At 39.3% G+C, this 15157-nt stretch overlaps 1 protein-coding gene across 1 annotated transcript; it reads left to right on the plus strand.

Moving 5' to 3' along the window:
* Positions 1-137: 137 nt before the first annotated feature.
* Positions 138-10829, plus strand: Cript (cysteine-rich PDZ-binding protein). Its single transcript, XM_013017959.1, has 5 exons — positions 138-222; positions 2298-2363; positions 3344-3398; positions 9734-9837; positions 10068-10829. Exons 1-5 carry the CDS (start codon positions 207-209, stop codon positions 10130-10132), a joined length of 306 nt encoding a protein of 101 aa, XP_012873413.1. The 5' UTR covers positions 138-206; the 3' UTR covers positions 10133-10829.
* Positions 10830-15157: the final 4328 nt, after the last annotated feature.

The following is a 15157-nucleotide window of genomic DNA, read 5'->3' on the forward strand; positions in this document are numbered from 1 at the left end:
TGCGCAGGCGCAAACCTCCGGGGCAGAGACCCGCCCACCAGCTCTAGTCCTCCCGCGACTTTGTAGGTATAGGATTGGCGGGAGCGGGTGGCTGAGGCCGGAAGTGGATTGACGTAGCCGGAAGAGGAACTGTTCTCTGGCTGTAGTGTTGATGTTTTCAAGCTGCTGCTGCTTCTGTTTCTGAGGGGGAGACTGTGGGCGGAAGCATGGTGTGCGAAAAATGTGAGTGAAGGGGCGTTTCTGTGGGAGGACTGGGCTGGGAGGAGGTCGCTAGGACGCTTCTGGAAACCTGCGCCCTCGTCGTGGTTCTTGCTCTCACAGGTTTCCGAGTCCCCCCCTCGCCCTGTGGCTGTCCTTGCCCTTCCCCTGGGCCCTGTAGTCCTGTGTTTTCTATTCAGAAGTTTCAGTTCTACACCTCCGTATTTCCACTGTCTCGCTCTACCCAGGGTCTCGCCAGTTCCAGCTTTTATTTTGGTGCTGGTGCTGGAGCGTGAACTCCGGGCCCGGGCGCGATTCCTGAGCTTTTGTGCGGTAGGCTAGCACTCTACCACTTGAGCCGCAGCTCCGCTTCCAGCTTTTCAGTGGGAAATTGGAGGTAAAAGTCTCCTGGGCTTTCCTGCCTGGGCTAGCCTCGAACCAGGATCCTCAGATCTCAGCTCTCTTGAGTAGTTAGGATTGCAGGCGTGAACCACCAGCACTCGGCTAAGAGGGAGCCTCTTGACAGGCTCCCTCAGGCATAAAGTAAATTTTCAAATCACTTAGGCAGCATCTAGAGTTTCCATATGCAGCCAGTAAACATCCCGGACTCTCAGTTGAATTTTATTCCAATCAATGAATATTTACTTTTTAATACCATAAGTCTATTCCGTGCCATATTTGAGTCTACAGTTCATTACTACGGTAAATGGCTTTTCTCATGCTGTACTTATTGTTTTACTAAAAATGCACTGGTTATCTGAAATTTAAATTGAGCTGGGTGTCCTGCATTTTATCTGGTAACTCTTAAGTCATCATCCTATCCTATCCCTTTTCATGAATACCAACAGCATTGGGTCAGAGGGACAGGAAAGTCACTAGCTTTAAAGAAGTCTATTTTAAGGAATCCCTGGTTTTAGAAAAGTATTTCTCTCACAAGCTCTTGAGATTACTAGAAAATAATTGATTTTTTTAACTCACAAGCTATTTATATGTTTATAAATAGTTTTCATCCCCTAGTCTCTCTTCTTCAGGCTAAATATATCTGGCTCTTCTGTGATAAAGGGTCCACTTCTGTTATCATCCTAGTTACTGTATAATGAATATGACTCATTTGGTTTATGTTCTTCCCGCCCCCCTCAGACCTTTCTTCTGGTTTTTATTCCCAACTCCAGTTGACTCTAAGAAGAGTTTGGCTTTAAGTAACACATCTAACTCCAGTGAGTGTCTAATCTACATCTACAGCCTGATGTTTTTACTACTTAGGAAGAAAGAATCCTGGCAATTTGGAGGCTGTCACTCTGGACTTTGCACAATAAGCCCGTCTTATCTTTCCAACCTCATCTTCCCTGAGCCTAACCCTCTTCATACCTGAGCCAAACTGTTTTGTATGCCTATGTGTACCCTAAACTTGTTGTGCCTTTCCTCAGGATGTGTCCTTTATCTAATTTGATTTCATCTTCTTTCTTCATCCTCTTTCTTTTCAGAACCATTGCCACATATTTAAATCTTTTCTATTATCTTCTCCAAAGAACTTTCTGGGTTCCCCTATCCAGGGTTATTTCTTTCTGCAGGGAATTTCCCACAACTATTGTGCTTTTCATTTTCTAGCTTATATTTTGGCTGAAGAGTTAAGTTTCTTGGGAATCTAATGAAAGCTAGTGAAACTTGTGGACAAGTCTACTTTGTTCATATCTCTTAAGGGCTGCATTTAGCAAACCGAGTATATTTAGGTATGAGCTCATGAACTAGAGCATTAACATGCTGATGATCTTATTTTCTCAGCACTTAGTATAGTGGTTTATATACACTAGATGATTAGTACTTATGGAATGAATAGACATCAGATTTAATTCATAAACAATGAGAACCTATTATAAACCATCTTTTTATTTTTTTTAAACCATCTTTTTATCCTACAAGTTTTACTTAGGATCTTTGCTAATATCCATTGTTAATATCTTGAATCTCAGTTTGTTGTCATCTGCTGCAGCATTAGCAGTCTCCTACCATAATATGACTGGAGATGCCATTGTGAACCACAGCCATGTTGTATGTTTACTAGACAGTGAATTCTACATCCCTTTATCTTATTATAACAGGTGAAAAGAAACTTGGTACTGTCATCACTCCTGATACCTGGAAGGATGGTGCAAGGAATACCACAGGTACTTTCTTTTTTTAGAAAATAGAAACTGAATGAAATGCTTCTTATGAATGTATTTTAGCTTTAGTATTATTTGTATAATGAAATTTCATAATGTGTGAAATTTACTTCATCCTATAAACTCTTTTAAAGAGTCCTGGATTCCCAATGATTTAATGTATTCTACTTAATGTTCTGAAGTAGATGTATAGTATCCCAGTGTAATAGTCAGGAAATAGCAGAATTGTTCAATGATTTTCAAGGGAAGACTATATCTCAGTATTTGATTTTATTGAGCTTAGGGAAGTCTGTATTTGGTTTTCTCTCTCTTCATCTGAGTTTTGTATTCTTGACAAATTTAAACTATTTCCTCCTGCATTATCACTAAATATATACAGTGATGTATGGTTTTCCAAAGGGAAGGAAAAGCAAGGCACGGTGGCACATGCCTGAAATGAAGGCAAGTACAAGACCAGCCTGAGACCCTGCCTCAAGGAAGAAAAAAGCAGGGTGGGGGGGTGGAGATTTTTAAAAAATGTTGTCATTTTGGCTGGGAGTATGGCTCTAGTGGTAGATTGCCTGCCTAGCAAGTACAAGGCCCTGATTTCAAATCCCATGATGGAGGGCAAAGTTGGGGGGGAGGGGTTAGAAACCAACCCAAAGCATAAGAAATACTGTTACTGTATTCAAGGACTATGACACCAAAGTAGTAACTTTTAGATTTTATAGTAAATAGGAAAATTTTAAGCCCACAGCTAAAATACTGCTTTGAATCTGAGACACGGTGGTTACATTTTATTAAAAGAATTATTGTTTCTCTAATAATTACTTTCTTTTTTAAGTGTCTTAACAATATGACTGTTAAAGGAGAATTAAAAACTTTTAGATACAGATTACTGTTTGGGGGAAGTCAAAGAGTAAACTTGGCAACTAATTGCTAGATAGTAGGGCTTTTTTGTTAAATAAGTAGAAATTGCTCACTAAAATGTATATTTGATACAGAAAGTGGCGGAAGAAAACTGAATGAAAATAAAGCTTTGACTTCAAAGAAAGCAAGGTAGGTAAACACATTCATAGAGCAGTCATAATTCCACTCTGGACCACAGAGTGAGTTATTATGCATCATCTTATTGTGGCAAAACAGTTCCATAGTTCCTGGGACAAAGGAAAACCGTGTGTTACAAGCTGCTGGTTTTTACTCTGTTCTTTCATACTATCAATATGTGAAGATATTAATGCAATTTTTAAATATAATTTTACTAGAAAACAGGACTTATTTTATCTTTTATTTTTATCTTACAAATCACAGACAACAGGGAAATGTAGGAAAATCATAAGCTTTAGAGTCAGACCTATATTTAAACATACATTCTGTCACTGTCAAGCCTGTGATACTAAGCAAGCTATGCCAGTTTCTTTATCTTTCTAAACTATTTTCATCTGTGAATGGACATAAAAATGTCTCTCATCTTAAATTTTGATACAGTGCTTTACTTTACCCAATCTTAAAAATGTAATGAAACTTTCCAGCTGCCATCTAATTCCTTGCTTGTTTTCACAGCTAAAGTTGTCAAGAGCCTTATATAGATACTTTTTAAGTATCCTTAAGTTGTATTCTCTCCTTCAGCTACTCTGGTCGTACTTTCATTCCCAGCACCAAATCCTTGAAACTGCTCTTGTCAAGTTTATAGGAGCCAGGCACTGGTGGCCCAGACCTATAATCCTAGCTGAAGCTGAGATCTGAGGATTGTGATTTGAAGCTAGCCCAGGGAGGAAAGTCCAAGAGACACTTACCTCCAATAAACTACTCACAAAAAGCGCAAAGTGGTGCTATGGCTCAAGTGGTAGAGCACTAGTCCTGAGCAGAAAGAGACACAGGAACAGTACCCAGGTCCTAAGTTCAAGCCCCAGGACCAGGAAAATAAAAAACATAGGAGACCTTTAAAACTGATGGCCACTTTTAGTCTTGCCCTTCCCCCTCCACCCCCATTCAAGAGTTTGAACTCAGGACCTACGCGCTATCCCTAAATTTTGTAAGCTTAAGGCTAGTACTTTACCACTTTATGCCATAGCTGAACTTGTGGTTTTCTGGTGTTTAATTGGAGATAAAAGTCTCCCAGAGTTTCCTGCCCAGGCTGGTTTCAAGCTTAAATCTTCAGATCTCAGTTTCCTGAGTAGCTAGGATTATAGGCATAAGCCACCAAGGCCCCACCCTAGTTTTGTTGTCCTTTACCTCTTTTTTTTTTTTTGGTGGGGCCTGAACTCTGGGCTGAAGCTCATCAGCTCAAGGCTAGTGCTCTACTACTTGAGCCACAGCGCCACTTCCAGCTTTTTTTTTTTGCTTACGTGGTGCTGAGAAATCGAACCCAGGGCCTCATGAATGCAAGGCAAGTGCTCTACCACTGAGCCACCTTCCCAGCACCCTCTTTTACCTCTTAATAACTATTTTCAATAACTCTATTCTTTTGATTTCTAGGACACACCACTCCCCTGTCAGCTCTGGATGTTCCTTCTCAATTGTCAGATTTTAATTTATAACTGTATAAAATATACTAAAGCAACTTTAGTTCATTGGCTTTAAATTCAAGCTACAAATGACTCCTAAATTCATAGTATTAATTATATCTCTAGTACTGACTGCTCTAAGCTCCAAATGTGTCTAATTGCTTTCCTGAATTACCTAGCTTATATCTAACAGAGGTTTTCTTTCTCCTTCCGTCTTCTTGTCATAGTAAATGATACTAGTGTTCAATCCAGTTAGTCAAGCCTAATAGCATCTGATATGTCCCCTTCCCCTCCTTCAATACCCACCAGCAAGTTCTATGGATCAACCTTTAAAATGTAATTTGAATCCATCTTGTGTTATTTTTTTATTGCTGTTACCCTCTTCCAAACCCCTATTGTTTCTTGTTTACTAAAAGAGTACTGCAGTTATCTCCTTGTTTTTTTCTCATTTCCTATCATTGTCTTGTAGTAATCAGAATTCCTTTGCTTAACATCCTCGAGTGATTTTTTTTTTAAGCCCCATGCTCTGTTCTTACAAGGTCTTCTATGACATGTTATTTTCCTCCTCTCTAACTCATTGTGGTACCACACTCCTCACTGCTCACACAACATGCTCTAGATATGCCAAGTGTACTCACATTTAAAGAAATAGATGTTTTCCACTCACTTTTTAGCTTCTTTCTCAGAACCTAATATTTAACAAAGAGTCAATTCTAGACAGCATTTAATCTTTTCTCTCCCCCATCATCTCTGCCACTGTACTGTTTGGATTTTTCTCTATAACATTTATTAGCTATCTGAATAGCTTGCTAGTTTCCTTACTTAATGACTCTTCCCACTAGAATATGAGCTTGATGAGGGCAGGAACTTGTAATATTCATGTTTGATATTTGTACGACTAATAGAACAATGGGTACTCAGTAGATACTCTAAATGAATGCTTCTTTGTTTGGGGGGGGACGTTGTAGGGCTTGAACTTTGGGCCTGTGCGCTGCCCCTCAGCTCTTCAGCTCAAGGCTCTACCACTTAAGCCACAGTGCCACTTCTGGTTTTCTGGTGGTTTATTGGAGATAAGAGCCTCATGGTCTTTTCTGTCCTGGCTGGCTTTGTTTGAACCGTGATCCTCAGATCTTAGGCTCCTGAGTAGCTGGGATTACAGGTGTGAGCCACTGGCTCCTGGCATGAATACCTCTTTTATGACATTATCCCAAATATTAGAAATAATAGCAATAATAAAACATTTACTATGTACAGTTCAATGGCACATAATAGATACCTTTTAAATAATATAAAACAGCACAATAGACTTGATCTTCTAATACATTATATTGTTTACTGTTGACTAGGTTATTAATCTCTTCTAAGGCTATTAGAAGAGCCTACCTAAGTTGTCACTTGTACAGATTGTACTGTTCTATATACTTTTATTTCCTTTTTGCTCCAAAACTTACTTTGATAGCATTAAAAAAGTGGCTTTTTAGTACTCTAAATATCTCATTTTAGAATATGTGCTACTATATTTGTATTGGATCTGTGATACCATTATTTATAAGAAGAATCATTAAAAAAGAAAAACCTCTACCAATTAATTGTAAACTTTCAGAGATTACATACATTGGATTTCCAAGACTGAGGTAGAAATAGGTAAGAGAAAAACTGTATTTGGAGATGAGAAGAAATACATAATTTGACTGGACTAGGATGTTAGTTTTGAAAAAGAATCATTATTACCAAAACATTTCTGTAACTTTTAAGTCCAAAGTGGTTTAAAAAAAATTGCCAGGCGCTGGTGGCTCATACCTGTAATCCTAGCTATTCAGGAGGCTGAGATCTGAGGATCAAGGTTCAAAGCCAGCTCAGGCAGGAAACTCCGTGAGACTCCTATCTCCAATAAACCACTAGAAAACCGGAAGTGGTGCTGTGGCTCAAGTGGTAGAGCGCTCACCTTGAGCTGAGAGCACAGGGACAGCGCCCAGGCCCAGAGTTCAAGCCCCATGACTGACCAAAAAAAAAAAAAAAAGCCAAAACCAGAAGTCTTCATTTACAATGCCATCACAGAGAGATGAAAATCTGTGGGAATATGTTGGAAAGCATGAGATTACACAAAGCCATTTCCCACCCTTAGTGAATTCAGCCCAAAAAGGGCTTGCATGTTTTTCATGTAGAAATACTATTTTCATATGATACTTCCACTTGATAATTCACCTGCCACCACTCACACATGCACATATACACTCACTGACTTGGGACAGGCTTTATGTTTTGAAGAAATCTGGAACTGTTTGTGCTAAATGATTAATTCTGTGGGAATAGAACTGAATTTAGTTACTTTTCCATCGCACACATCAGGCATGTTTATTCTGTGTATATTAATGTAATAGAAATATGTCAGCAAAATTATAAAATGTTGAAAAATGTAACCTTCAGTAATTAAAATGTCATCCTATAATGATAAAATATAGTTTTCAGAAAAAGTATTCCCCGTACATGTCCAAACAGTTGGGATTACTGAAAAGAAGTATCCATTTTCTCTTTTAGGGAATGAACTGATATTCTCTTGAGTCTAAAACAGTTAACCTTTGAAAGTGAGAGTTGTTAACCAAGCATTATAACCAAGCTTGTAATCCCAGCACAGAATTGGGAGGCTGAGGGAAGATGGTGGTGAGTTTTAGAACAACAGATGCTACATAGTTAGATCCTGTCTCAAATAAATTAAGTAAAATAGAAACTGATCTGGGTACCAGTGGCTTAAGCTAGTCTAGCTATTCAGGAAGCTGAGATTTAGAGGCCAGCCCATTCAATACAGTCCATAATGAGACTACTCTCCAAAATAGCAAAAAGCAGGGCTGGTTAGGTGCTGGTACTTGATGCCTGTAATCATAGCCGTTCAGGAGGCTGAAATCTGAGACTCACAGTTTCTATCTCCAAGTAACTACCCAAAAAGCCAAAACTGGAGCCTGTGGCTCAAGTGACAGCACTAGCCCTGAGCGAAATGCCCAGGGATAGATAGTGCCCATGCCCTGAGTTCAAACCCCAGAATCGGCACAAAAAAAGCATGGTTAGAAGCTCATATGGTAGAGCATCAGCCAAGTAAGAAAACTAAGTGAGTTAAGGCCCTGAGTTCAATCCCAGTGAAAGCAGCAAAGAAAGAGAAAATAGAAACTGAGTTGTTGTGCTGTACCTTAAGAAAAGAATAAATATAAAAATTCATTTTGTAGCTACAGGAAGAGGTTTAAATCAGTATTACCACTGATTTAGAAGGGAGTTATTCTTCTAAAATACTTTCTATGTTATTGGATGACATTTTTATATAGCAGAAGCTCCTTTATCTTCATAGGGATTGGACCAGTTCATTGAAAATGTCAGGTAAGGTAGGCAGTCATTAAAAGATAGGCATGCTGCCTGGCACTGATGGTTCATGCCTGTAATCCTAACTACTCAGGAGACTCAGATCTGAAGATTATAGTTCAAAGCCAACCCAGGCAGGAAAGTTTATGAGACATTTATCTCTTAAACACCAGAAAACTAGAAGTAGCGCTGTGGCTCAAAGAGGTAGAGCGCTAGCCTTGAGCAAAAGAGCTCAGGGACTATGCCCAGGCCCTGAGTTGAAGACCCACCACTGACAAAAAAAAAAAAAAAAAAAGATATCCATGCCTTTGGCCTGTGCAAGGTGTGCTCCCTTTACTTGCACCCAGCAGCTATGAATTTCAGACATCTGTATTACTCCTGGAGGGTTGGGGGGAAGGGGGAAGCAGTGAACAAGGAGCTTAGAGAGAGGTAAATATGGGTGGGTGCAGAAGACAGCATCACTCCATGGTCCTCATGTATAAGATGGGGTCACCCTCCAACCTCAGAAGAGCTTAAATATGTTTCTTCCTTCCCTGTGCTGGAAACTGGACAAGAAAAGAGGCAAGAAGGATTTAGGGCTGTCTTTGGACCACTAAATCCTTCCTGAGACCTCTAGTGTGCCTCTTCCTCCCATTAGATTGTGACCATGATTCTACTGCCTCCATTCCCCACCTCCATCCCCCAACCAATTCCTTCTATCTTGTGAGAATGGCACCATCACCTACCTCCTTCCTGCCACCTCCAAAAGCCCTTAGCTGGGGCTACCATGTTCCTCCCCACCATTGCTATGCCTGGGCCATGTCTACCCTAAGCCTCTCCCACATACCAACCCACCCCCTGTGTCCATAGTGTGACTTAGTGCACCATGTATTAGCTTCCGTGGACCCTGTCCCCACCACATCCCCTCCCACTTCTCCCTCTGACTTCACCCATTTTTGCTGTGAATATGCCATCTCAGCAAAATTTCTTAAAAAGCATGCCTTAGTTTATTCCAAATTGAAGTCAGCTCTTGGCTGTAGACACATTCATCCATCATGAAAATGAGACAAGGTCTTTTGAGTCTTATTCTATTGACTAGCCGTTTGATATCATTTTCCTCAATCATAATCAGAATATATAGTTTCATCATCTTTAGAGGCAAAAACTAACACTTGACAAGTGTGAGGTCTTCCACTTGTGATTTCCCCCCTTTGAACAGTTGTCTTACACATACTTATTTCAACAGTAGCTTTAATGACTCACACCCAGTCACCTGGTTTTATGGAATCAGTCACTTCTTTGCACTCACTTTTCATCAATTTTCATAATATTTACATCACACAGAATGGTAAATAAAGGTGACACGAAGAGGTTTAGGAATGCTTTTCATAAGCATACAGCTTATATGGAAGTGGTGAAGGAGTACATGAATATTAGATAGTAACAAGCCAGAAGAGGGCTTCCTGGAGTTGTAGAATTTGATAGAATGAATGGCAATTGTGGATTAATCCTGTGAGTGATTCTTAGTATACATTTTTCTTTCTTTTAAAAAATATCTAGATTTGATCCATATGGAAAGAACAAATTCTCCACTTGCAGAATTTGTAAAAGTTCTGTACACCAACCAGGTTCTCATTATTGCCAGGGCTGTGCCTACAAAAAGGGTAAGTTTCTTTTAATTTCAGTTTTCTATTCATATCAAAACTATTTCTTTTTTCTAATTTGGGTAACAATTTTTTTCTAAGACAAAACAAAATATGTTCATAATGAAAAGAATGTTTCTTTTTCTCTTTTACAATGCTGTTAAATAATGTCTTAAGCTTCAGTATTAACATGAATAAACCACACCATTAATATTATGACCTGACTGTTTACATGGTTTCTTTTGTTTCAGGTATCTGTGCCATGTGTGGCAAAAAAGTTTTGGATACCAAAAACTACAAGCAAACGTCCGTCTAGACGTGTTGATGAAGTTTCTGGCTGTCTGTGATTTTACTTTCTGCTTTGGCTTTTCAAGGCATCATATAGATGTTCAACTTAAAATGTAACATATTTCAAGACAAATGGCTAAGTTTAAACCAGGGAAGTTTATCAGTAGTTATTATTTTGTTCTGAAAAGGTTCTAAAAGCAGCAATGTAACTCTCTCTTAAGACAGTTATTAAGTAATTATTTTCCTTATGAGCATTTTATTGAACTAGAATAAGTGAATGAAAAATACGAGTTCTGAGTGCACTTTTTATTTAAAGTTTACATAATTTGTATCCTCCTACACCTATTTTATTTATGGATATTGCAAGATGAGATAGAGATTATTGATGTTTTGCTCTGAACTTGGCGTTTAGACAAAATTCTTCCCTAACTCTACAAAATTCTTCCCTAACTCTCTGGTGTCATATTTCTTAGAATCAACAATCTTAATTAATCATACTTTCACCGGATACTTAAATATTGAAAGCCAGTACTGCTGAATAATTCTTTAGTAATTAGTCCAGATACCAATCAAAGACAAGTTGAATTTGATTCCTTTTCATTTATTCTTGAAGCCAAAGTGCCAGTTCCTTTCACATATTAATAAGAACATAAAAGAGGAGCTGGGAAGGTGGCTCAGTGGTAGAGTGCCTGCCTTGCATGCATGAGGTCCTAGGTTCGATTCCTCAGCACCACATAAGCAGAAGAAAAAAAAAATCTGGAAGTGGTGCTGTGGCTCAAGTGGTAGAGCGCTAGCCTTGAGCTGAAGAGCTGAGGGACAGTGCCCAGGTCCAGTGTTCAGGCCCCATGACAAAAAAAGAGCACTGATTTGGCCAATGAATACACTAGATTTCAGTAACATATATATTATGCCTATTACCTTTAATTCAATTTGTTATGAAAACCAGAGAAAAGTGTCCATCCATGTTCATCATAATAAAAATGAATCCTCCCTCTGGGAAAACTCTTTAAAGCAGGAAGCTCTTCTTTTTCTTTGTAACCATTTCTTGCCCACACTCTCCAAACCCCAATAAATAAATAAAACAAAGAAACCTTCTTATTTTTTTAAGATAATATATACTGTTAGAGGACTATGAGGTTTCCAAAGAGATTTTTCTCATACTAGCTTTATTGGCTTGAAACTTGCAGCCTAGGTGACTGACAGTAATCCTAGCTACTTGGGAGGCTGACATTGGGTGGTTACAATTCCAGGCCAGCCTAACACCTGAGACCCCTTTCCAACTAACAAGTGGGTTCAAGGCATACACATGTGATTCCAACTATGACAGGAAATGTAAAAGTAGGCAGATTGTGGTCCATGTCTGGGCATAGGCAAAAATCAAGACTCTGTCCCAAAATAATGCTAAAAAGGGGTTGGGGAGGCTGGAGTCATGGCTTAGAGGTAGAGTGCCTACCTAGCAAGCATGAGGCCCTGAGTTCAAACTCCAGTATCACCCCCTCAAAAAAAAAAAAAAAAAACTGCAGCCAGGTATAGGAGAGGAAAAAAAAAATTCCCTATTTCCAACTGCAGAATGTATATCACAGTATAGTATGTGGGCTACTACACTGATGATATTTTTATACTGATGCATTTATATTATCTTTATTGTGAAAAGTTTAAAGTTTTAATTTCATTTTATCTACAAGGTTTTTCAAACACGGTGTTATTTATGCATTTCCAGAAAGACTTACACAGATAATCCAAAAATAGTATCTTAAGGGAAAAAGTGTCCTGTGCTTTAATCAGTTTGAGATTTTTAACTCATAACAGAAGAAATTCATAAACTGGGGGGGAGGGGGAAGTACATTTCTCATGAGTCAGTTTGGGATCTGGACTCCCACAGCTCACCTTTTGTATACACACCTGAGTGTCCTCTTTCCAGGACTGGGTCCAGTGGCCAGATAAAGGTTCTCCTATGGAGACTTTAGTTAGTGTTATACCTTACAACAGAACCAAATACTACTATTCTAAATGACATTAAGAGGTGCAAGATGAGAGAAGGCAAGTCAAAACAGGACATGAACATAAAGTATTTTTTAAAAGGAAAGCATGAAAATCTGAAAAAGGGGTTCTAATTCAACATGGAATAATTCTTAGCAAATCTTCCTAATATGTAAAAGACATGCAACATTTTATAAAATGTTACTTTGTATTTTTCTAATGTTTCTTCATAATTGAGCTGAGCTTATGCATTTTGGGCAGGAACCCAATAGACAGGAAACTCTTCTTAAGTGCATCTTATTATGGTATCATTTGTCTCATCATAAGGATACTAATTTTAATCACTTGTTTTAGGCAACATCTAATTATACTTCTCTATTAGAAAGTTTATGTTTTTTTTCTTGTATTAACAAGTATCTCATAGTGGGATACTTTCTAAGTCTTCTGTTCCTTGGGAAACTTTTACATTCTGAGAATTATTTTTTTGCTTTGGTGGTTGCCAGATGGTGATTTACCAATTCTATCATTCCTCCTACACTTATTAAATGACATTCTCCAGTAAGGAAAATCTTTTTCATTATTAGCATAGCCACAGGTTCCTATAATATATGATGTTACTATTACTTGTTTTGATCTCAAATTGTCCTAGATATGGCTGGTGGGAAGCCTTTGGAGCTGGCTCTACACACCCCACCCTCACCCCAGGGCCAGTCCTGGGTTTAAACCCAGTGCTTCACATTTGCCAGGTGGGCACTCTACTGATTGAAATCCCACACCTCCCATACTTTTTGATATCACTTTTTGCTTGAGTGGGTCTGGACCATCACCTCCTATCTATACTTCCAGGGATAACAGGCATGGACCAACATGCCCAGCTTCTTCTGTGGATATGGGTTCCAGGTTAGCCTAGATCTGAAGTTTTCACAATCTCAGCCTCCTGTGTAAGTAGGATGATAGGTGTGAAGCACTGTGGCCTGGATAGTTTAGGATTTGGGGGAGAGGGGAGTATCAGTACTAGGCCTTGAACTCAGGGCCTGAGTGCTATTCCTTAGCTTTTTCATTTGAGGCTGTGCTCTACCACTAGAACTACATTTTCCACTTCCAACTTTTTGGTGGTTAATTAGAGATAAGAGCCTCAGAATTTCCTGCTCGGGATGGCTTTGAACTATGATTCTCAGATCTCCTGAATAGCTAGGGTTACAGGCATGAGCCACCCGAGCCTGGTGGTTTTCGTTTCTTAAAATGATCTTGCTATATAACCTAGGCTTGCCTCAACACAATCCTCCTGATTCAGCTTCCCGAGTTTTAGGATTATAAGCATTCACAACCACACCAGGCTTGACATATTCTTACCCTTAGAGTAATTCCTTACTTTCCAGTTTATCTTGGCCTTTGTTTGCTTTTTTTCATTCACCCCAATCCTGGAATCCAGTTATTTCTCCAAATTAGCTAAGTTTCCTTTAATAAAGGATATCATGGGCCTTCTGAGTTATTATTAAGATTCTAAGTTTATTCTCGGGAGGCTGAGATCTGAGGATTGTTACTCTAAGCCAGCCCAGGCCTGAAAGTTGAGACTTATCTCCAGTTAACCACCAGGAAACTGGAAGTGGCACTGTGGCTCAAAATGATAGAGCATTAGCCTTGAATGAAAAAGCTCAAGGGGGCTGGGAAGGTGGCTCAGTGGTAGAGGCTTGCCTTGCATGCTTGAGGCCCTGGGTTTGATTCCTCAGCACCACATAAACAAAAGAAAAAAAAAGCCGCAAGTGGGGCTGTGACTCAAGTGGTAGAGTGCTAACCTTGAGCTGAAGAGCTGAGGGACAGCGCCCAGGCCCAGAGTTCAGGCCCCATGACCAAACCCCGCCCCCCCAAAAAAAGAAAAAGCTCAAGGACAGTGCATGGGGACCTACAAAAGACCAAAAAATAAATAAATTCTAAGTTAAAAATTGTTATAAAAAATTAAGCTCACAGAAGAGTTACACATATGAATGTCATTTGTCAGTCTGTTATTATGAAAAAAATCCTTGGGAACTTGTGTGCATATGCTGCCTTCCGAATAAAGTTAGCAAATGGGACTTAGTACTTTCTTAAATGCAGCCAACATTTATTAGAGTTCTGCTTTGTTCCTGTCAAAGTGCTGTTAATCAATTGATTCCAATTTTTTTTTGCTCATAAGTTATAACTTGAATCAGTTTAAAAGCAATGATTTTAGGGGGGAGAGGAATTAAGCTGAGCCAACTAGATGTCTATAGTATACACCTGTAATCCCAGCATTCAGGAATGGAGAAAAATGAGGCAAGAGGATCAAGAGTGTGAGGCCAGCCTAGATCACATAGTGAGGACCAAGTGAACCTAGGCCATATAGCAAAACCTTATCTCAGAACAATGCACTAAAAAGAATGAGGAGGAGGAAGAAGAGACTAGATTAAGGTAGTATTACAAGAATGGAAATAGACATATTTAAAGAACTGTTAAAGTTCTGGCAGGACTCGTGACTAACCAGGGGAAGAATAAGAAAGCTGTGAAACTCAGGGGGCCTCATTTAATGTGTAATAGTAGGTCTCTCCACCAGATGGCAACAATGTTCTTTCTTAATTTTTAAATTAACCTCATGCCAAAAAGATTTGTAGTTAACAGCAGTTTTAAAAATCAGATCGTTTGGTTTTCCACATAGCATCTTGTACATTTCATTGTTGCAATGGGTCCACCTGTATCCCTATTTAAGCAATTTGTTTTACAACTTTGGTGTGTGTGGGGGGGGGGAGGATATAGTCTTGGAGATGGGAGGGCAGGAAGGTAAAGGAAAAACAAAGGAGGCAACAATGCCTCCTTTGTACTCATTACCTCGCTCATGTAATTGCAACCCCTCTGTACCGTATTTTCACAATAAAAAAATTAATAAAAAGCTGGGCGCTGGTGGCTCATGCCTGTAATCCTAGCTTCTCAGGAGGCTGAGATCTGAGGATCGAGGTTCAAAGCCAGCCCGGGCAGGAAAGACCGTGAGACTCCTATCTCCAATAAACCACCAGAAAACCGGAAGTGGTGCTGTAGCTCAAGTGGTAGAGCGCTCGCCTTG

This window comes from Dipodomys ordii, unplaced genomic scaffold, assembly GCF_000151885.1.
Source record: "Dipodomys ordii isolate 6190 unplaced genomic scaffold, Dord_2.0 Scaffold37, whole genome shotgun sequence".
Taxonomy (NCBI): Eukaryota; Metazoa; Chordata; class Mammalia; order Rodentia; family Heteromyidae; genus Dipodomys; species Dipodomys ordii.